We start from the raw sequence: 24,390 nt of genomic DNA on the forward strand, positions 1-24,390 counted from the left end.
TGAACAGATTTCTTTCTTTAAGTCTCTTCTTGCACTAAAAGTTTGGGCACCTGGTTTCAAGATTTGGCAGGCACAATCTATTATTTTTTTCTGATGATAATGGTGGTGTCTGTTTTCCCTGGTATTAGATTATCTAGTTAAAGCTTACCAAGTCAGCTTTTGTGCTGTCTGCTGTTGAAGCTTGTGCCTCTGAATCTGTGACCCTGAACCCTGTGATCTCCACACTGCCCCAGTTGTCAGGTTTTTGTCTGGGAGATTTTATCCTCATGACCAGCATCACCAATGAATTTCTACATGAAGTGCATCTTTTAAAAGTGCTTCAACAATTTATTCTTCATGCAAATATTTTTGCTGCTCTAAGCTTTCGCTCAAATTTTTCTGATTTTGTTGGTTTACCCTTTATTAATGAGTGTTCCCATTGCTCACTCTCTGCACTGTTGCATGCCACAAATGTATTCAGTTGTTGTGTTCATTGTTCCATTCATTTATTGATTTCCTGTACTTGCTGGTCTGTGGATTTATTAATTTACCCCATCTGCTTTTTCTACCTACAATGGTTTATTAGTTACAGTTTTGTTTGGCTTTGCTAGTGGTGCAGGTTGCCGATGGCAGTATCAAACAATTTTATTGAAGGCATCTACTCCATTAGCCTATTAATTAATTGATATCTTTATTGTTGTTAGCACAAAAATGTCAGTCTAGATTTTATATTACGCTCTCTAAGACATGCTCCAAACCTGAACACAGCTATTCCGACTCTGAGGTGAAAGTGGTACCATGGAGAGCCACAGCTGACATCTGTCATTCCATATAAAGCTTTCTATCAATACTCATGGCCACCCGCTCGACCTTTCACATGGCCTCTGTATTCTGATTATCTTTATCGTAGGCAAGGCTATCTTTCATTGTGTCCCTCGTCTCTTATATCCCCCTAAGCTCTTCAAATCCCACTTTATTCTAAAGGAAAAATCTCTCTAATTCACTATCAATTCACTTTCAGACTCCCAACTGTTCAGCCTTTGTCAGTGCATTCGCCATGATATTTCTTTGGTAGAGGTCAAAGTTCTTGGCTTTTCCTGAAGTGCACAGTCAATACCTTTGCGTGTGCGATTCCTTTTTTCTGCTCAGCTGTGAGCATGCAGTAATTTAAGGGACAAACTTTTGTATAGCTTGTGTAGCACTTTCCTGGAGCCATGCTGATTAAGGTCCAGATTGCCATTCCCTTTAAATCTCCTTTCATTTTCCATGCATGTTATTTTCTTTCAAGTTAAGCAATTGTTCTTCCATAAATTTGTTATCCCCCATGTGAAATTTTGATGATTCTGCAGCAGTTTTAGCAAAGGAGAGCAGGACCTAAACAGCATGTTTTGTGACCCAACTAGGTCTGGTGATGAATGGCTGAAGTAGTTACGTTCCATATTTGTTGAAGTCTGTATAAATGAAGGAAATATTTAAATGTTTGAAGGGATAGTTTTTCAAAAAAGATAAATTCAGTCAAAGGTGTAATTTTGGTGACACATTGCCAAACTACATTCTGTCCACAAAAAAAACCCACATTGCCCCATCAGCCTATTTTAAATCATCATCCAAGTGATTGGACACGTCTTTGACAGTAACGTCAACCAGCACTTACTCAACAATAAGGTGCTTTCTGATGCTTTGGGTCCGGTTTGAGCCTCTTGTCTCCAAACCTTATCACAGCCTATCTTTAAACATGAGCAGAGAAAATTACATTCCAGTGTGAAACAAGGAGGACCAATATTGAGGTGGTATCTGACTATGTACGTCATCAAAGAATTCTAGTAAAAATGGAGTCTTTTAGGGATCTCTGGTTGAGTCATGCATGGCAAAAAGGAGGATGGCTGTAGATGTTGTAAATTCGACCACCTCCATTCTAGAACAGGACCGCAGATGTTTCTTGCAGTGTCTTTGTCCCAACCATCTTCACCAACTTCATTAATAATGTTTCTTCAGTTATAAGGTCAGAAGTGGGAATATGAATACTGCACAATGTTAAGGGCCATTGACATATCCTCACATACTGAAACAGTCCATAACTGTATATAGCATAACCTGAGCAAAATTCAAGCTTCTGCTGATAACTGTTAAGTAAAAATTTTACAATACCCATACCAGGCAATGATCATCTCCAGGAGAAGAAAACTTAGTCACCTCTATTTGACAATTGTCCCACCTTCCTTCCACAATTTTGACTATCAGGATCCCCACCATCAATGTCCTGAGGTCATTATTGACCAGAGACTTAACTGCACCAATTTTCTAAAAACAGTGGCTCCAAGATGAGACTAGAAGCTGGATACTTCAGTGTGAGATTGAACACCTAATGCACCGAAGACTTCCTGCTATCAATGGGAGGGTGATGGAATACTCTCAATTTCCCTAAATGAATGCAGTTTCTACCACGCTCATACTTGGTACCATTCAGTGCAAAGCAGCATACTTGACTGATAGTCCAGGCATTGCCTTAGTTGCTGTGGTTTGTGGGTTCAAGTTTCTTGTCCATGACTCAAACACAAAAATGTTGTTGACTACTTGAATTTCAGCAGCTCAACAAGGCGGCTTACTTGCACCTCTCAGGTGGAGTGGGGTTGAACTGTAATGCTATCCATGAATCAATAACATAAAGAAGTAACCAACCCATCTTATCATTTCAGCATTATTCAATATTTTGGCTTTATCAATATCCGATTTTTAATCTATTTTTATGAATTATAGGTTAATATGTCAGCAGTTGTTGATGTGTTTGCAAGGTAAAACAGCATGTTTTCTTCACTTTAATAATGTTTTCTGTCAAAGCTACAAGATGAATTGTATGTATATAGTTCTGTTACATTCTTAATATTAAGGGTAGCATTTTGAACTTAACAAAGGGCACGTGGGCAGAAAGGCTAATGAGCCAAAGTGAACTGGCATAATAGCTGAGGAGATAGATCAATAGAGAAATCATGGCAGATATTTAGAGATATTTCAGAATACACTAAGTATATTTCTGTTGGAAGTAAAAATTCCAAGCGGAAAACCCACTAAAGAATTAAAGATTAACTAAAGAAGTCAAGGAAAGCAACAATCTTGAGCAAACAGCATATAATTGAATCGAAATGAAAGACCAGACTGACAATTGTGAGAATATAGGGAATAAAAAAAGGCTGTGATAATGGGAACTGCAGATGCTGGAGAATCCAAGACAATAAAATGTGAGGCTGGATGAACACAGCAGGCCAAGCAGCATCTCAGGAGCACAAAAGCTGACGTTTCAGGCCTAGACCCTTCATCAGAGCTGTTGTGGCATAGTGGTAGTATCCCTACCTATGAGTCAGGAAGCCTGAGTTAAAGTCCTACCTGCTCCAGAGCTGTAAGAACATTTCTGAACAGGTTGATTAGAAAATACCTACAGAGAATGGCTGAAAGTTTAATCAGGAAGAAGACATGAGAGTATCTGGGAAGGGTAGAAGGAAGAGTGGAACAGCGTTCCAGTATCACATTCAATGTAAACTATGTTTCTCTCTCCACAGATGTTGCCAGGCCTTCTGTGTTTCACCAGCATTTAGAGATAGCAAGAACTGCAGATGCTGGAGTCAGAGACAACATGATATGAGGCTGGAGGAACACAGCAGGCCAGGCAGCATCAGAGGAGCAGGAAAGTTAACGTTTCCGGTCAGGACCCTTCTTCAGAAATGATCAGCATTTCATCAGCATTTTCTGTGTTTTGTTTCAGACTTCCAGCATCCTCAGTATTTTGCTTTTAAATAAGAATGGGAATTTCATTGTAAATAAAGATTAAATTCATAAATATTTTCTGTTTTTACTGAAGTGGGCTCAAAACGTATTCTCGTAATAGTTACAAATCAAAGGTGTGAGGAAAGGATGTGTTGGGAAGTCGCAAACACCAAGAAAGCAATTCTGAGCAAACTGATGGGCTGTCAAACCCCCGAGTCAAGATGAATTTCATCCTAGAGCATCAAATGAAGTGCCTAATGAGATGTTAGACACATTGGTGTTAGTTTTCCAAAATTTGCCATTCTGGAAATCGTCTGGAAAGTAGTAAATATAATCCCTTCATTCTAGAAAGGAGGGTAGCAGAAGACAGGAAAAATAAACCAAAGATAACAAAGTGTAGAGCTGGATGAACACCGCAGGCCAAGCAACATCAGAGGAGCAGGAAAGCTGACGTTTCGGGCCTAGACCCTCCTTCAGAAATGGGGGAGGGGAAGAGGGTTCTGAAATAAATAGACAGGGGGAGGCGAATAGAAGATGGATAAAGAAGATAGGTGGAGAGGAGACAGACAAGTTAAAGGGGTGGGGGTAGACCCCGTAAAGGTGAGTGTGGGTGGGGAGGTTGGGAGGGGTTCGGTCAGTCCAGGGAGGACAGACAGGTCAAGGGGGTGGGATGAGGCTAGTAGGTAGAAGATGGGGATGGGGCTTGAGGTTGAAGGAGGGGACAGGTGGGAGGAAGGTCAGGTTAGGGAGATGGGGTCAAGCTGGGCTGGTTTTGGGATGCACTTGGGGGAGGGGAGATTTTGAAGCTTGTGAAATCCACACTGATACCATTGGGCTGCAGGGTTCCCAAGCATGATATGACTTGCAACCTTCAGGTGGCATCATTGTGGTGCTGCAGGAGGCCCAAGATGGACATGCCGTCTAAGGAATGGGAGGGGGTGTTGAAATGGTTTGCGACTGGGAGGTGCCGTTGTTTAGTGCAAACAGCGTAGGTGCTCCGCAAGCAATCTTCAAGCCTCCACTTGGTTTCCCTGATGGAGGCCGCAATGAGAACAGTGGATACAGTAAACCACATCAGCGGATGTGCAGGTGAACATCTGTTTGATGTGGAAGGTCTTCTTGGGGCCTGGCGTAGACCAAAAATAGACCAATTAGCTTGACGTCTGTCGTAGAGAAGGATATTAAAATCTGTCATTCAGGAGGTTATAATTGAACACTTAAACAAGCAAACTAGTATGGATAGAGGCATGCCTCTCTGATTCGCAGATAGGAGAATTTGCGTAATTAGGTCTTTTTCTAATTGGTGGGATGTGATTATGGGGCCTACAGTGGTCTACACTGGAGCTTCAAGTTTTTAACAAGTGTGTGCTTCAAGAACTTGGTATTTTAGTGTGGTAAGGCATGGGTGTGTCAAGCTTGGCGCTTTCCTACATTATTTGGATTGATATAGGAAGGTCACACTAATTGGAGATTTTATTGGGTTTTGTGCTTTTGTGTTCTTTTGCAGTGCATTGTATCGTGGCATGGATCCTATTCCCTATGATGATCACATGCCTAATATTTTATAGACTTGTGGATTCTTTGTTCCACTTGATGTATCCCATTTGTCATCTGGTTGTCATGTGGAGGGGTGGAGGAATGCATCGCTTTATTGTTTGTATAGGCCGTCTGCATACTTCACAAACTCCTTTTCACAAAGATATGCCCAGCAGTTATTGAATTGAATAAAAGGTATAAAGAAAGGAATATTTTCCTGGCATCCCCGGCTGCCATTTAAAACGACATTAAAAGTATGACCAAGGGAAATGTGTGGTTTTCAACCATCTGCATTCCACAAGGATATCAGAGTTATCTAGTAAATTCATTACTCCAAAGTGGGGTGGATGCCAGGACACTGAATATTGTTACAGAGGAGATAGACAGATTTTTAATTAGTAATGGGTCAAAGAGTTGTGGAGGGCAGGCCGTTAGGGTGAGATGAGATCATCCATGGCTGTATTAAATGGCGGAGCTGGCTCAAGGGGGCTGAATTGCTTTTTCCTGCTCCTAGGTCTTATGTTTTTGTGTGAAACTGTTGATTGTCACACAAAAACTGGCTTACGTGTGTTTTAGTGAACAAAACCTCTGCCCCTACCTCTTCTGAACTTTGACTATAGAACCTCACCGGTGTGGTTGGCTTTCAACATAAATACTGTATAGGTCTACTAAGACAAGTTGGTTAAAATCCTATACTTTTTCTTGGCAACAAAGGTACTTAAACATCTCATGTGTTTTTAGAAGTGTGCTTTGACTAGAAGCATCATGCTGTTCAACCTGGGGGAATCTGTACAAAATTCACTAAATGCTCATACTAAAAGAAAATCTTGGTGTGACTTCCAAGTTGTTTTCTTGTTACTTGACCTTATTCATGGTGATGGAGGTTATGAAGTATTACTGTTTGCTGAGTCATATAAAATTCTTCCTAAAGCTTTCTAAAGCAATAGCCTTTTTGTTTTCCTTCAGCAATATCGAATCTTGGGAGTTATAGGACTCTGCAACACAATTTTACAACTTCTTAGAAACCAATTGCACTGCTTAAATCAACTATGCCGCACAAGGGTCACACTATCAACTATGATGAACATAGTTGTTCTGGGCTAACAAGGAGATTGTTGCCTTCTCAAAGAAACAAGAGGTAGAAATTCAACTTGTTGCACCATTGTCATTAGCACTAAACGCGTTACAAGTTCCAACTTTGAGGAATCCAAATTTTAGATCTCAAGGACATCAAAAAAAATCTCACCCACCATTTTATGGGCATTTATGTCCATTTGTGCAGAAGTGCCTGTGCTAGGTACTGGCAACTCACCAACATCAACTTGATGAGAGTAAAATACTGTGGATGCTGGAAATATGAATTAACAATAGAAAATGCTGCTACTAACTGCCCCTGTGGAGTGAGAAGAAAAGTTAGTGTTTCATCCTTGTGACCATTCAATCTGATTAAATGTCAAGTTTGGAAAGTTTGGCCCACTCTTCCAGGCCTACCTGGACCGTTTAGAAGATAGGGGATTCCTGACTTCAGGTTAAAGATTTGATATTAATATCTCAGAATTCCACCAGGTGGGTCTGCATTCCTAACAGTGATAGTCAAGGTTGTCTTTTGCATTCATTAGCATATCCTGAGTACGCTGCACTCACCAGAGCTTCAAGGAACAAGTTTACCCCACTGGTTACACACCTTATAAATTATGGTCAGGTCTGTGATTGAACAATTTTGTTGTTTTTGCATAACATGGTTACATCTGTGAACTTAACTCTGGGGAGGCCTGGTGTGTTAATGCATTTTCAGTGGCACAGATCCTTGAAAGCAATGTGCCAGATGTCAGTAAAGCCAGCTTGTGACAAGTCACCATCATAACTGGTTGTCTGATGCTAACAGTGTAAGGAGTGTAGATGAATGGTCCACTCAGCCTGCTTAAACTCTGCCAGTAAATCTGACTAAGGCAGGCATGAGACTTTCAAAGCAAAAAGACCACAGCACAAAAGGGGATCAGCAGAAAGGTTACGGGTATAGGTGGGAAGGTATGGTAGGAAGTTGAACTTAAAAGACATGGTTTTTCAGTGGTGCCAGAAGAATCCTGAGGGATGGAAGTTAGTAACTGGTAGACAGAAGGGATAGTCACGGTCATAAGTCCAAGGAATCAATCAGAGGTGGAAAGTGCACCTTAAGGGGCAATATAGTGGGAGCATGAGAAGTACTGATGAGTGTGAAGAAGCAGCAGAATTGAATAAGGGACATGCAAGTCTGAAGGTGGGCGTGGGGTGCTGGTTATGCGCTCGGAAGTTCAGAGACTGGATGTGTGTTAAGGGCAATTGTAAATGGTGTCACAGTAACTGGGGAGATGGAAGCATCACAGAGGTATTACCAGAGGAAAGGAGGAAGCAAGTGCGCTCTTCCTGCAGAACTCAGCAAATACCAGAGGTCCATTTTAAAGATGGGTGCTGGGAAAGACAGTTCTATTAAAGACTGCATAATTAAACCCTGAGAAATGGTGTTCAACTCTTCAGTGCTACTAAAGTAGAACTAGACATTAAACAGAGACACTGAAATGTCTGATTTTTGAACATTTTCAGTAAAATGGATTTGTTAACGATTTCCAATTGGATAACAAACAAAGTGGTGATCTCTCAGCATGGGTGGATAAGCTATGGTATGTAAGTTAATGAGAGGTTCATTGAAATATTACCTCTGGTGTTAATTCATGTCTTGTTTATTTTCTTTCTTCCCTGGCAGGGTTTCATCTGAGTGGAACTGTGACTGAACCTGGTACCCAGTCGGAACCTGAAATGACCTACAGAGTAGCCATCAGTTTTGACCGCTGCAAAATCACTTCTGTGACGTGTGGTTGTGGCAACAAGGATATTTTTTACTGCGCCCATGTCGTGGCACTTTCCCTATACAGGATAAGAAAGGCTGACCAGGTCAAACTGCGTCTTCCCATCTCTGAGACACTTTTTCAAATGAACAGAGACCAGCTTCAGAAATTTATACAGTACTTAATCACAGCTCACCACACAGAAGTACTTCCCACAGCACAGAAATTGGCTGATGAAATTCTATCGTCCAATTCGGAGATCAACCAAGTACATGGTAACTATTGTAAGGGTCCCTTCCCCTCTCCCGTTAATGGATGTCATTGTATTGTGATGTGTGTGTCCAGTTAGTACCATGGTCAGGGCATAATCCTGGACCAGAACCCTATTCTGGATACTTCATATGACCCTTTGTAAGTACAACTATTGGAGCCAAGAAAATATGTGACATTTAATAAAATAGCAAAAACTTGATATGAATTTCTATATAAGAAGAAATATTTTTGAAAATACATTCATTCAAAATCATGCATAGTTGTGCAGTCTAATCAATTTCACAAAGTTTAGGAATCCTAAGTATAATTTTATTATTTAATTAGCCCTATCTAAGAGTCACAATTGACTCTTATGATTAGTGAATTGGGGCAATAGTCCTATGATACATCATTGCTTTTGGTTAACTTCATCCCTTCTTAAGGCATTTATTTCTTGTTGAAGTACAATTCTGCAAATACTTGTTACTTTCTAGTAATTTAGACAAGATTCATCCGTGCATGAGGGGCCAATAACAATGGGAATTAGTTGATCATTTTACAGTGAGCAGACTGTAATTGACCCAAGTCATCTTTGGCTGCTTCATACTAAGACGGTAGAAAGCTGTAACATGCAGAGTACATTCAGCAGATGGGAGGAAGAGCAGAATAGCAGTGTAGTATTTAAATGGATAGAGAATATGAGAACTTGAGTTCTGGGGAATTTGGACATCCTGCTAAGTGAATCTCTCACATTAGTACACAGATAAGCAAGAGGACCCCACGTGCGGAGGAATTTTGGTGTTCCGGTGCACGTGTCACAAATCATTTGTATGCAGGTACAGCACTTAATTCAAGGAGACTAATGGGATGCTTTTCTCTATTATGCGAGAAATCAAACTTAAAAGTAAAGATGTTATGATTCAGTTGTACAGGTTATTGGTGAGCTCAGATCTCTCATTCTTAAATACTCTGTGTGTATTTTTGTCTCTATTTAAGAAAGGGCATAAATGTTTCAAAGTGATTCAAGGGGGATTTATTGGCTATCTACCTGGAATGAATAGGCTGTTTTATCAGAGAGATTGGACAGGGATTGTTTCAGCTGCAATTTAGAAGAACTTTAGAAGAAGGTGGATTGAAATGTATAAGACCATAAGATAAGGAAGATGTGGGACTGATGTTTCCTCTTGTGGGTGAGCCCAGAACTGAGATGGTTTTAAAATTAGGAGCCGCTTCTTTGGGAGTTTGGGGGAGGAGAATTATTTTCTGAGGACAGTGCGAATTTGAAACTCTCTGCCTCAGATGGCATGGTCATCGGATATTTTTAGAAGAGATGCTCATAGATTCTTATTTGGCAGGTCAACAAAGGTTTACCAGGAATAAGTGAGAATGTGAAATACTAAACACAACAGATCAGCCATGATGTTATTCAACAGAGATGGACAAGAAATGCTGGCCAGCCAGTGACACCCACGTCACACGAATGAATAAAAAAAAGCCGAGCAGACTTGAAGGGCTAAATAAACCGCTTCTGCTCTTACCCCATATGTTTGTATTATTGCAATGGCATGAGATATAAAAACAGGGATGTTTTACTGCATCTGTGTACCACCTTAGTGAGATGATAGCTACATAACTATACATCTTGGCCTCCTTATTTGTAAAAGGCCATAATTGTGCTAGAAGTTGTTCAGAGAGGATTCACTTGATTTATTCTTGGGTTGAAAGGCTTGTCTTATAAAGACTTTTACCCATTGGAGTTTGAAAGAATGAGAGTTGGTCTTGTATTTCAAGTCCTGCAGGGAATGAGAAGTTAGACGAGGAAAATGTATTCTTTTATGGGAAATACTAGAAGTAGGGAATGCAGTTATAAGACCATTCCCTTTTAGAGGGAAACAAATTTCTTTTTCTCTCAGCACTTTGTTGTTCTGTCAAATTCTTTTCCTCAGAAATCAGAGTAAGTAGGGCCTTTGAATTTATTTGAAGCTGAGATATATTTTTACAGTCAAGGGTTGGGAGGAGCAGGCAGGAAGGTGGAGTTGAGACCACAACCAGATCAGTCAAGATCTTATTGAATCATAGAATCCCTATAATGTGGAAACAGGCCCTTTTGGCCCAACAAGTCCACACTGACCCTAGGTGCATCCCACCCAGACCCATACCCCTATAACCCACTTAATCTACACATCCCAGAGCACTACAGGCAAATTAGTATGGTCAATCCACCTAACCTGCACATCTTTGGACTGTGGGACGAAACCGGAGTACCTGGAGGAAACCCACGCAGACATGGCAAGAGTGTGCAAACTCCACACAGACAGTCGCCTGAGGCTGGAATCGAACCCAGGTCCATGGTGCTTTGGGGCAACAGTGCTAATCTCTGAGCTACCGTGCTGCCCCAATGGCAGGCTGGACTCGAAGGGTTGAAAAGACTCCTCCATTTCCTAAATTCTATGTTCCTATGGCAACCATTGACTACAACTCGGATGCTGACTGCCTGAAGATTGCAACATTCAGACCAGAATTTAGGAAGAATTGCCTTGGATGGCCAAAAATTGGTAGTCTTATTGCATTCTAAGATGGGAGTCCATTTGTAAGCTTTTTCACTCAAATACATTTCCAAAAGGATTTGAAAATCAAAGATTGGGCTGTAATTAAGTCTCCTGTGTCGTGATCAAAGCATGAATGTCCTATAAATACAGAGAAAAATTCAATGTGTTTAGAAATTTGGCAACTTTTTTTACCACCCGCCCGCCCCCACCACCGCCACACTTAATGTAATGTTGAAGTAGCAGTAATCTCTTCCACAGTGTGCTCTTTTCTAGTTGTGTTCTGAGGGAGGTGCAGGCCCGAGGAAATCAAAATATAAAGGTGTTGACTTGGCTCATCTTGTAAACCTCTTCGAAACATTGCTTAAGAACATGACTTGTTCAGTGCTCTCAGTTTGTGATTGGGAATGCTTCAGTTACTTAACTCCAAACTTTTGAGTTGCTGCAAGAAAAATACCAGATTGGGCTTGAAGCCAGATTCTAAAAGGATAGTTTGCTAACTGATAGTCATGCGCATCCATCCAGTCTGGCGGTTTACTTTGAAAAGTTGTACAGTTATTGTTTGAATGCTTTTTGAATGCTTTAATAAAACACAAGCTCAACAATAGCTGGCAGTGTAGAACAAAGCCCAATTTTGGGGAACCGCTGGAAGTGAAACATAGAAAGATGAATTCGGAGTTGAATCTAATTATTTGAGCAAATTATTCCATCGCAGTATAAATTACCTGAGGATTCCTGTGCTGTCTGAATCTGGTTATTTGAGTGCTTCTGGAAAAACGTCCCTTCTTCATAGAATTTTCACTTTATCTCTCAGCAAGTGAAGGTTTTGACATGCAGGCTAGTGACTTGCAAGGAACAGTTGTCCAGTTCTGGTTTGCACCCCAACTGATACTAAATAAATGGCTTGTTTGCTTGACTCATTGAAAGTTGCATTGCTGTTTTTTTTAACCTATGGTAACCTTTAACATTCTACTTTGTTCCTGTAAGCTCTGCATGTTTGTTTTTGATTAACTTGTTAATTGATTTAAACAGCTTTTGTATTGAGACCTTGTACTATGGTGAGCCTCTATTTACTGAAGCAACCAGCTGATTTCTGTAGCACAACTGTCTGTCTCTGTTCCTTTTAATGTTCTTGATGCAAATTTACTGAGGATGAATGAATGGAATTCAGAAGAACAGACGATTGGCACAGTGTTGCTAGTAAAGAGGTGAGAGTGTTAGATTGTGCTCTGTAGGTTAATATATTTGCCATTATAGGTGTCAAAAATGATTAGCATAACTGTAGGAGTAGCTGATGATTTTTGACATCTTGCATACCAGTCCCGGATATTGTGTAGGCGAGGAGAACCAGAGAAATGTGCTAAAGTCTGTTATGATGAAAATCAGCTGTCTCATAAGTTTTTTTTTTCCCTACATGATTTTGTATTTGTGGAAGGTGAGGATATCAAAATAGGGACATCAAACGTTGAATGCAACAGTTTGAGCTATATATGCAGTTTTGTTTTCCATTATTCTAATATATATATTTGGATGCTTGACCACAGAGGTTCCCCCTTTTGGCTGTGCAGACATTAGCGAAGTCACTTTTTGAATACTGTGCACCATTTTCTTCACCCTTCCGTAGGAAAGATGTTGTTAAACTTGAGAGGTTGCAGAAAGGATTTACAACGATGTTGCTAGGGTTTGAGCTATAGGGAGTGGCTGAATATTCTGGAGCTGTTTTCCCTGGAGTGTCAGAGTTGAGATTTTATAAAATCATGAGGGGAATGGATAGGGTGAATAGCCAAGATCTTTTTCCCAGAGTAGGGGAATACAAAACAAGAGGGTTTAAGATGAGAGAGAAAAGATTTAAAAAGGACCTGAGGGGCAACCTTTCACGTAGAGGATGGTGTGTGCATGGAATGAACTGCCAGAGGAAGTGGGAGTGATGGATACAATTGCAGCATTTAAAAGGCATCTAGATGGGTACATGAATAGGAAAGGTTTGAAGGGAAATGGGCCAATGTTAGCAAATAGGACAAGGTCAGATTGGGATATCTGGTTAGTGTGAATGAGTTGGACCGAGGCGTCTGTATCTGTGCTGAATGACCCTATGACTCTGTGCACCAGCTGACATTTTCCTTCCTGATAACTGTCTTTCTTGTAGCCCTGTTGAGGTTGAATTTGGAAAGTCTGCAATTGACCTATGCCCACAGGGAAACTGCACTAAAACTGTTAAATGTATTTCTTGCACCAGGGTGTTACTTAGTTTTGTCTGGTCGTATGTTATTTTTTGCCCCCATCTCAGCTCCTCTGTTAAAATCATCATTCTTGCCTTCATTGCCTCCGGACTCAACTACTTCACTGTATTTCTGGCTGGCCCCTCATGCGGTGCACTGCCTTTTAATCAGGTTATTCAAAACTCTTCTGCCTCTGTCCTAGCTGTCCCTGAAACTCATTCACCAGCCATGCCCGTGCTCATTGACTTTAATTGGCTTTTGATCAAATAACTCGATTTTGAAATTCCCATCGTTGTTTTGAAAGCCCCGTATGGTCTTTGCCCTTCTTCTCTCAGTAACCTCTTCCTGACGAAGAATTATTTAAGATCTGTACACCTCAAATTATAGCCTTTTAACTATCATCAGTTTTAATTGTGACACCATTGTTAATGGGTGCCCTCAATCACCTGAGCCCTGAACTCAATTCCTTCCTTTTAAGATATTCCTGACCAAGCTTTTAATCATCTTATTTAATGTCTCTTTACATAACTCCCTGACATGTTATGTTTTATGAAGTTTTGTTAAATACCTTCAGGTCTTTTATTATGTTAGAGCTGCTACATAAATAAGTTATTGAGCCCAGGTCCACTGACAATCACTGTTACACTTAACGTTGTTATTGTTCCACAGACTTTATAGTTGTTTAAAATGAATACCGTTGGATAGTCTTCACTCCATCTGATGAGTATCACAGTACAATGATCCTCACTGTCACGTTAAACAGACCGTATTAACAAAGTGTGGAGCTGGATGAACACAGCAGGCCAAGCAGCATCTTAGAGGCATAAAAGCTGACATTTCGGGCCTAGACCCTTCATCAGAAAAGGGGGATGGGGAGAGTGTTCTGAAATAAATAGGGAGAGAGGGGGAGGTGGATCGAAGATGGTTAGACGAGAAGATAGGTAGAGAAGAGACAGACAAGTTAAGGGGGCGGGGATGGAGCCTGTAGGGGTGAGTGTAAGTGGGGCGGTAGGGAGGGGATAGGTTGGTTCGGGCAGGATGGACATGTCAAGGGGGCAGGATAAGGTTAGTAGGAAGGAAATAGGAGTGCGGCTTGAGGTGGGAGGAGGGGATAGGTGAGAGGCAGAACAGGTTAGGGAGGCGGGGACGAGCTGGGCTGGTTTTGGGATGCACTAGGGGGAGGGGAGATTTTGAAGCTTGTGAAGTCCACATTGATACCATTGGGCTGCAGGGTTCCCAAGCGGAATATGAGTTCCAGTTCCTGCAACCTTCGGGTGGCATCGTTGTGGCACTGCAGGAGGCCCAGGATGGACATGTTGTCTGAGGAATGGGAGGGGGAGTTGAAATGGTTCGTGACTGGGAGGTGTAGTTGTTTATAGCGAACCAAGCGTAGCTGTTCTGCAAAGCGGTCCCCAAGCCTCCGCTTGGTTTCTCCAATGTAGAGGGAGCCACAACGGGTACAGCGGATGCAGTATACCACATTGGCAGATGTGCTGGTGAACATCTGCTTGATGTGGAAAGTCTTCTTGGGGCCTGGGATGGAGTTGAGGGAGGAGGTGTGGGGGCAAGTGTAGCACTTCCTGCGGTTGCAGGGGAAAGTGCCGGCTGCGGTGGGCTTGGAGGGGAGTGCGGAGCAGACAGGGGAGTCATGAAGAGAGTGCTCCCTCTGGAAAGCAGGCAAGGGTGGGAATGGAAAAATATCTTTGGTGCTGGCGTCAGATTGCAGATGGCGGAAGTGTCGGAGGATGTTGCATTGGATCCAGAGGTTGGTGGGGTGGTATGTGAGGGTGAGGGGGATTCTCTTTTGGCGGTTATTGCGGGGGCGGGGTGTAAGGGATGAGTTGCAGGAAATGCGGGAAACATGGTCAAGGGCATTCTCGACCACTGTGGGAGGGAAGTTGCGGACCTTGAAGAACGCCAACATCTGAGATGTACGGCAGTAGAATGCCTCATCCTGGGACCGGATGCGACAGAGGCGAATGAATTGGGAATAGGGGATGACATCTTTTTCAGGAAGGTGGGTGGGAGGAGGTGTATTCTAGGTAGCTGTGGGAGTCGGTGGGCTTGAAATGGATATCGGTTTCTAGATGGTTGCCTGAAATGGAGACCGAGAGGTCCAGGAGGGTGAGGGATGTGTTGGAGATGGCCCAGGTGAACTTGAGGTTGGGGTGGAAGGTGTTGGTGAAGTGGATGAACTGTTCGAGCTCCTCTTTGGAGCAAGAGGCGGTGCCGATACAGTCATCAATGTAACGGAGGAAGAGATGGGGTATTGGACCAGTGTACGTGCGAAAGAGGGATTGTTCCACATAACGTGCAAAGAGGCAGGGGTAGCTTGGGCCCATGCTGGTACCCATGTCTATAGGAAGTGGGAGGAATCGGAAGAGAATTTGTTGAGGGTGAGGACGAGTTCGACTAGGTGGGTGAGGGTGTTGGTGTAGGGGGACTGGTCGGGCCTGCGGGACAGAAGAAATGGAGGGCCTTGAGGCCATCTGCATGGGGAATGTAGGTGTATAGGGACTGGACGTCCATGGTGAAAATGAGGTGTTGGGGACCGGGGAATTGGAAGTTCTGGAAGAGGTGGTGGGCATGGATGGTGTCACTGATGTAGGTAGGGCATTCCTGGACCAAGGGGAGAAAATGGAGCCCAGATATCTGGAGATAGGTTCGGTGGGGCAGGAGCAGGCGGAGACAATGGGTCGACCAGGTCAGGCGGGTTTGTGGAGTTTGGGAAGGAGACAGAAGCAGGCAGTGCGGGGTTGGGGAACGATGAAGTTGGAGGCGGTGGGTGGGCAGTCACCTGAGGTGATGAGGTTGTGGATGGTTTGGATGATGATGGCTTGGTACTCGGGGGTGGGGTCATGATCCAGGAAGCGGTAGGAGGAGGTGTTGGAGAGTTGCCGTCTGGCCTCAGCGATATAGAGGTCAGTGCGCCATACTACAACTGTGCCTCACTTGTCTGCGGGTTTGATGGTGAGGTTGGGATTGAAGCGGAGGGCTGCACGTTCTGCGGGGGAGAGGTTGGAGTGGGTGAGAGGGGTAGAGAGGTTGAGGCGATCAATGTCTCGACGGCAGTTGGAGATGAAGACATTTTTCTGGGGGTGGTGTCCAGGAGGAGGACTTGTGTTGTCTGCTTCATCACCATGTCATCTGGTCATCTGTCCCTGATTATACAGTTTTACAGATTATACTCTGTTTCACCTTCCTTGTAAAATATCTTGCTGATGCTCAGCTGGTTATATGATCTTCATTGCTATTATCATGATTCAGGATTTGAGTGAAGATTTTTAGTTCGGGTGCTAGTTGTAGATATTGGTATGCTTGCTGAGCTGGGAGGTTTGATAGCAGACATTTTGGCCCCTTACTGGGTGACATCCTCAGTGATTTCAAGCCTTCTGTGAAGCTAGTAAGGGGACGATATGCCTGCTGTTAAACCTCCCAGCTCGGTGAGCACACCAACATCTATTATCATCATTACTATACTATCTTGCCTTCATTTGTTTCTGCCCTTAAGTATATTGCCCTACTCTTTGCATTACTATTCTAGCCATTGGACATGGTTATGATCATAGTTTCATTGCCCTTTGTACTTGCCTTTCTTCTCTACATCATTATCCCACATAAGATGTTCCTTACCATAATAATAATAATAGGATTATTGGAGTTGATTTATTTTCTACTTCTCAGTAATGTTGATTACAACAAAACTGGGCTCTCAAAGTTCAAATAGTGGCATAATCAACTGGTCAGAAACCAGTCATGTGAATTGTTTGGTCCAGATGCATTCATGATCAGATGATTTTTCAGACATCTGTGCAAATTTCCTTTGAGACCCAGTCTCTCTCGCTGCATAGGTGTTACATTTTGTTCTGTGAAATTACAAAGCATGAACTTATACCCTAACTTGGAAAGAGTTTGCATCTGCATTATCTTAATCCAAGTACTCTTAGCCAAGTTAAATACTGAACTCAACATGGCCTAGAAATGTGTGAAGAAAATGAATTGGCATAAGTTATTCCAGACTGTAAAGCTTTTGATATTTTCCAATTATGTTGCAAGCTTGGACGGTTCCATCTCCCGCACTTTTGACTGACGCAGAAAACATCCTTTTTGTTAAGATCACCAGTGGCTACATAAAGGCAGGCTGGAAACACTTTAAAAGAATCTCAAGTGTGGCGCTCACGATTTAGAACCAGCAAATTAAGAAGAGATCTGTTTTGTTTTGGTGTCTGTCAAGACTGTGGGAGTTGGACCCCTTCAAGTCTTCAGTATAATTGTAACTATGATTGTTCATTGTTGTCATTGGACACAAGAAAAATTTAGGAGTAATCAATTAAAAATGTCTGAAAAAGAAATTAGTTATCGTGTTCAGTATAATAAAATATATAATTTACCACACCACACAGAAAAATTATGCAAGAGAACTGATTTAACCACAATACACTCAGAGGAAAGCCTGTTTGTTGTTTCCTAAACTCTAATGAGATACAGTTATGACAGAGTGCTTTACTAACTATAGCTATAGTCATCATTTTATTTCGACTTCCACTATATGAAGTGGTGCATAAATATTCACTGAAATGGCTTCATCAAGCACAGTATCATTTCTGAGGTGTATTTGAATGTATTTGTAATCCTGTTTATCATTGGCATGAGGCAGGCCTCAGTAATATGATTCACAATTGAAAATCTTTGCACCTTGGCTCTTTTCAGTAATGGTTTATGTTTGCATAAACTCAAACCAGCTCCTTTGTTTGATCATTGATTGTTCTGAGAATACAATATATTGTTAATATCAGAAGAGGGAAATACAATGGACTTCACTTATCACTTGAAAGAAAAACTGCAGTCAGGAGTGGCACATTATGTATGATAAAAAAGTGCGGGGCTGGATGAACACAGCAGGCCAAGCAGTGTCTTAGGAGCACAAAAGCTGACGTTTCGGGCCTCGACCCTTCATCAGAAAAGGGTGATGGGGAGAGGATTCTGAAATAAATAGAGAGGGGGAGGGCTTCCGAAGATGGATAGAGGAGAAGATAAGTGGAGAGGTGGGGAGGTAGGAAGAGGATAGGTCAGTCCAGGGAGGATGGACAAGTCAAGGGGGCAGGATGAGGTTAGTAGGTAGGAAATGTGGGTGCGGCTTGAGGTGGGAGGAGGGGATAGGTGAGAGGAAGAACAGGTTAGGGAGGTGGGGACGAGCTGGGCTGGTTTTGGGATGCATTGGGGGGGAGGGGAGACTTTGAAGCTGGTGAAATCCACATTGATACCATTGGGCTGCAGGGTTCCCATGCGGAATATGAGTTGCTGTTCCTGCAACCTTCAGGTGGCATCATTATAGCACTGCAGGAGGCCCAGGGTGGACATGTTGTCTAAGGAATGGGAGGGGGAGTTGAAATGGTTCGTGACTGAGAGGTGCAGTTGTTTACTGCAAACTGAGCATAGGTGTTCTGCAAAGCGATCCCCAAGCTTCCACTTGGTTTCCCCAATGTAGAGGAAGCCACACCGTGTACAGCGGATGCAGTGTACCACATTTGCGGATGTGCAGGTGAACATCTGCTTGATGTGGAAAGTCATCTTGGGGCCTGGGATGGCGGTGAGGGAGGTGGTGTGGGGGCAAGTGTAGCGCCCCCCTGTGGTTGCAGGGGAAAGTGCCGGGTGTGGTGGGGTTGGAGGGGAGTGTGGAGCGGACAAGGGAGTCGCGGAGAGAGTGGTCTCTCTGGAAGGCAGACACAGGTGGGGTGGGAAAAATGTCTTTGGTGGTGAGGTCGAATTGTAGATGGCGGAAGTGTCGGAGGATGATGCGTTGTATCCGGAGGTCGGTGCGGTGGTACGTGAGGTCTAGGGGGATTCTCTTTGGGCAGTCATTGCAAGGGCGGGGTGTGAGGGATGAGGTGCGGGAAATATGGTTCCGTTTTGTATGACAAAACTTCATGTTGGCAGAAGGTAACCCCAATGTGTTTGGAGTTGCAAGGGCTGATCTCAAACTTCAGGTGGTGATATTTGGTTAAACGAAAGCTTTTTTTTCCCTTTTCGGTTGGATAAAATGAAAGTAATACTTTTTTAAAAAGAAGTGGTTTATTTAAATTCAAATATCCTGGAATTGGTCAAAAGCTGCTTTTTAAACCTATGTATTATTACTAGGATAAGACTGTTCATGCAAAATGATTTTTCATAAAACTTCCTGCTGATTGAGTATACTGTGCCATTTATTTACAAGTTTTAACAAAATAAGAAAAATTGGATTTGTTTCCAACCCCCCCCAATAAAATAGATCCTATAGATAATAGTTTGTGCTGATGGAAGCAATGGGATTTTTATTCTGTAGCTGTGCAGGCACGTATTTCAGTAATTGAGAATTAACCACTTAACACATTTGATGTGCACTTGGCCACAAAATGACTTTTCCAACTGTGTGCTTCAGAGCTATCCATTAGATTTTCTGAAGTAAAACTGAAAGCAAGTAATTATTTAGGAAAACAAGAAATTGCAGGGCAAGTTAAATTATTAATCACATGTCTGCATTTGGCTGTAGGAAATTCCTACGCCCATGACAGCAGCTGAAAATGCAGCTGCATCAGATTCAGTCCTGAGTAAATGGTTGGAACCGGGTTAATGAGAGGCTCTTGTGGTAGGAAAAGGGAGACCACAAATAACTTGGTTTGGAAATGGCTGGCAGAGCCTCCTCTTTTTAGAGCTGCTCCTTTCTATTAGGAAAACTGCAGCGTCCCAACTCAGGCCTTCTTTATAACTGCACTGGAGTACGTAGACATAACAGTATCCTGATTCGCAGCAAGCTACAGATTGGTTTATGCTGTTGTAAATTCATGCTAGTTAAAATGGGATTTGGGTAAATGAGTAGACCGCTGATTTTTAACTACCTATCCTGCCTGATTTCCAACATCATTAAAATCAATGCTGTGTACAGTTAGTGTAGACTTCACAGTTGTAAATGACAGTGGGACACATGCAGCTGAACTTTAGCTTTTAATATTGCGTAGGATGTTATTATGAAATAAAGGTGTCCCCACAGAATTAAACTATACTTTGGCTGTTGAAACATGTTTTGAACACACTTTTTTTAACAAGTAATGAAACAAGAGCAAACCACTCAACCCAGATTATCACAGTGCTTGTGCTGGTATTTTAGCTGGAGTTGTGTGTTTAATGCCATTTCCTACTCTTATGCGCTTCCTTTTCAAATCCTAATCTGAAACACTTTCACATGATATATTGTTTGCCTTAATAGCCATTTTGTGAGAAAGCATTACATGATTTTAGTAGTCCTCTTCGAAAGTGGTCATCTAACTTCATTCTTCACACTTACCTGTAGTTCATCGTTGGAGATTACTAACCTGTGAAAATGGTTTTCTTCCAATGATCTTAGAGCACTTGTTTAGCTTGGAAACCTAATCTTGAGGTGCCATTATTCATACTGCAAATACAATCCTTTTGTAGTGGTCATTGTGAGGCAGATCTCTGTTTTCATCAGAGAAGTTAGCTGTTCTGGCAATATCACTTCATTTGTTATTATAGTATGCCTTGGTATGAATAAAAATTCCCGTTGTAAGAGTCTTTCTATGTAGTCATTCTGAATCTGTTCCCTTTTTGAGGCTGTTAAACATGACAATGATCTTGAAACTTCTTTTATCTCAATAGTAGATGTTGTAAAATCTGTTGTCCCATTTATTTGATAGCTAAATTAAAACAGCTTGAATAGGCAGCTCATGAAAGAACCCAGATGGCACATATAATTGTACCAACATGGCAGATTCTACCTTTTATAAGAAAGCTGAATGTTTCCTAGGCGACTTTAGTCATATTTTAACAGGAAATATGGAGCAAAAAGTACGATTTGCATTTGATTCATGATTTTTTTTGTTTCATTTTCACATGGGATGTGAACATCAGTGGCGGGCCAGCATTTATACACCACCCAAAAGTTTACATTTGCACCAAACAAATTGATTATATACCTTAGTGATTCCTAACTGAAAAGAAAGGATTTGCATTGATATGATGCCTTTCATGACCTCAGGTCACCTGAACATATTTGCAAATACAGTTTAGCACTGCTGTTATGTATAATTGAGCACTGATGGACACAGCCAGCCTCATAAACAAAAATGAGAAACCTGCTGAAAATAAATTTGACTTAGGATATATTGATTAGTCTCCATCTTCAAATTTTCTCTGTTTGACCTTCCATTCCTGTGTCTATGATGCCCATTCCAGACCAAATGAACATTGATTTCTGCATACTAAGTTATTGTACAGTGGGAGCTTTACATTCCTGGATGGGTATTGGTTAATTGCTAACAGAAGTAACAGATTGCTTTTTAATTGAAAGGAAGTTCAAGGGAGTTGTTTCAACTGCATTACTGTGAATTTTGAGTCACACATGGACCAGATAAGGATGTCAGATCTCCTACCCTTAGGTGCATTTGTGAATCAGATGAGATTTTGCAACAGTTGGTAGTCACCATTGATGGTCCCCTTTTCAGACTTGTGCGAATATTAGTTTAAATTCTACCATCTGCCATTGTAGAATTTGAACCCATTTACCCACACCATTAATCTGGGTTTCCGGAATCTCCAGTAGTGTTTTTCATAGAGGAATATTTACATCTCTCTCTTCTCCTCTCTCTCGCGCTCTCTCTCTCTCTCTCTCTCTCTCTTGTCTCTCTCTCTCTCTCTCTCTTGTCTCTCAGTCTCTCACGCATGCTCTCTCTTGCACACGCTCTCTATCTCTCTCGCGCTCTCTCTGTCTCCCTCTCTCCCTGCCTTTCATTCACACACAAACAGTAACTCAAGTTACTCAGCAATTCTTCCTTTCCCTCTATCTCTCCCACTGGTAACATTTGATCTGTTCCAGATGGAGGTAGTGAATAGAGTGTCATTGTTCAGTGGGAGCTCTGCATTCCTGGGTCGCAGTTGATTTCCCCCTCAGGAAAGGATAGGTGAGGCTCTTTGATCTTGATTGTGCCTCAGCTAAGAGAGGGCCATTTGTAGATGAATTATAAATGAATGAGTTAGAAATGGATGTGCACTTCAACTGCGACTCGAAGTGGCTGGGGGCCTGTGTGAGACTTGAATTTGGATCTGCTCTTGGGCTCACCACAACAAATAGTTGTAAACAGAACGAAAATCATGGATCAAAACTGACTGACAGGTGATACCTCAAAATGACTAGCAATGGAGAATCGAAAAGGTTTATTGAAGAATTGATGTATGATATAAGCAGATTTAACATGTATTAAAACAATACATGTTAGCATTATTTAGGCATATTCAAGGTGGCTTCGGATTGGCAGGACCTGCCTTCCTCATGAAGAATATTATTACAGCTTTATTCTATGATTTGTTTTTGGGTGCTATGAACCTGCCTGGTAAGGCATTACCCATTCTTGGTTGCCATTAAGGTGCTGTTGGTAGATAAAAACACGCCTTACGAAGGTAGATTTTTTTTTTCCTTTTATCTTTCTCAACTTACCTAAAACCATTGACCTATTTGATCACATCATCATCTTCGAATGCATGACCACTGTTGTCTAGTTGGGTGGAACTGAGTCATAGAGTCATACAGCATGGAAATAGATTCTTCAGTCCAGCCAGTCCATGCCGAACATAATCCCAAACTAAACTAGCCCCACTTGCCTGCTCCTGGCCTATATCCCTTCAAAACCTCCCTAATCATACATCCATCCAAATGTCTTTTAAATATTGTAATTATACCCGCATCTACCACTTCTTCCTTAGGAAGTTCATTCCACATGTAAACCACCCACTGTGTAAAAAAAGAAACATCTGCTTCATGTCTTTTTTAATCTCTCTCCTGTCACCTTAAAAATGTTGTGAAAACCCCCATCCTAGGGAAAAGACAACTACCATCAACTACTTATACCTCTCATTATTTTACAAACTTCTATCAGGTCTTCTGTCAAACTCTGATGTGCCAATGAGAAAAGTCTCAGCCTATCCAGCCTTTCTTTATCACTGAAACCTTCCACACCTGGCAACATCCTGGTAAGTCTCTTCTGAACCATTCCCAGCTTGAAAATTGCCTCCTTGTAATTGGGCGACCAGAACTGGACACTATTCTAGTACATGCCTCCCCAGTGTCCTGTACAACCTCAACATGACTTCCCAACTCCTATACTCAAAGGACTGAGCAATGAAGGCAAGCATGCTAAACACCTTTTTAACCATCCTGTTTATATGTTATGGAAACTTCAAAGAATGATTTACCTGCACCCCTAGGTAATTCTGTTTTGCAACATGACCCAAAGCACTACTGTTAATTATACAAGCCCTACCTTTATTGCACCAATACCTCGCATTTATCCCCTTTGAATTCCATCTGCCATTTTTTAGCCCATTGAGCCATTTGATCATGATCCCTTTGTAATATTAGAAAACCTTCTTCACTCTCTACCATGCCACAATTTTGATGTCATTCACAGACTTACTAACCCATGCCTTCTATATTCTCATCCAAATCACTTATATAAATAACAAACAAAAGAGGCCCCAGAACAGATCCCTGTGGAGCACCACTGGTCATAGGCGTCCAGTCCGATTAAACAACCCTCCACCATTATTCTCCGTCTCCTGCCATTAAGCCAATTATGTATCCAAGTGGTAGGCTCACCTTGAATCCCTAGCTTTACTAATTAGTCTACCCTGCGCAACCTCCTCAAAGGCTTTACTCAAATAACCAACGTCTATTGCTCTGTCAATATCAACCTTTTTGGTAACTTCCTAAAAAACGTAATTAAGTTTGAGAGACACAGTTTTCCACATTCAAAACCATGCTATCGCTAATCAATTTTTGCCTTTCTGAATGCCCATAAATTCTATCTTTTATAATCGCCTCCAACAACTTACCCACAACCAGAATAAGACTCACCGGTCTGTATTTCCCCAGTTTCTCCCAACAGCCTTTCTTAAACAAAGGTACAACATTGGCCACCCTCCAGTCATCAGGCATGTCACCCATACTAATAGATTATGCAAATATTCCTGCAAGGGGTTTTGTAATTTCCTCCCTTACTTCTAGCAACATTCTGGGATACATTAGATCACGTCCTGGAGGTTTGTCCACCTTTATGTTCGCTAAGATCTCTCCAACTTCCTCTTCTGTAACATGAACTGTTTTAAAACAGCAAAGTTTATTTCTCTGCATGCTCTTGATTCCACTTCTTTCTCCACAGTAACAACTAATGCAAAATATAAAGTTAGTAACTTTAACAGCTCCTGGCATTCAACACAAAGATAACCTCC

The 24,390-nt window shown here is 41.9% G+C and overlaps 1 protein-coding gene across 1 annotated transcript in view; it reads left to right on the top strand.

Annotated features, from left to right (window-relative positions):
• zswim5 (zinc finger, SWIM-type containing 5) overlaps positions 1-24,390 on the top strand; it is a 243,479-nt gene that overhangs the window by 119,038 nt on the left and 100,051 nt on the right. Inside the window, exon 2 of the mRNA XM_048539381.1 lies at positions 8,015-8,371. Coding sequence (XP_048395338.1) covers positions 8,015-8,371 — 357 coding nt within the window. The remainder of the gene's footprint in view (positions 1-8,014; positions 8,372-24,390) is intronic.

The sequence above is a fragment of the Stegostoma tigrinum genome, chromosome 8 (assembly GCF_030684315.1).
Source record: "Stegostoma tigrinum isolate sSteTig4 chromosome 8, sSteTig4.hap1, whole genome shotgun sequence".
NCBI lineage: Eukaryota > Metazoa > Chordata > Chondrichthyes > Orectolobiformes > Stegostomatidae > Stegostoma > Stegostoma tigrinum.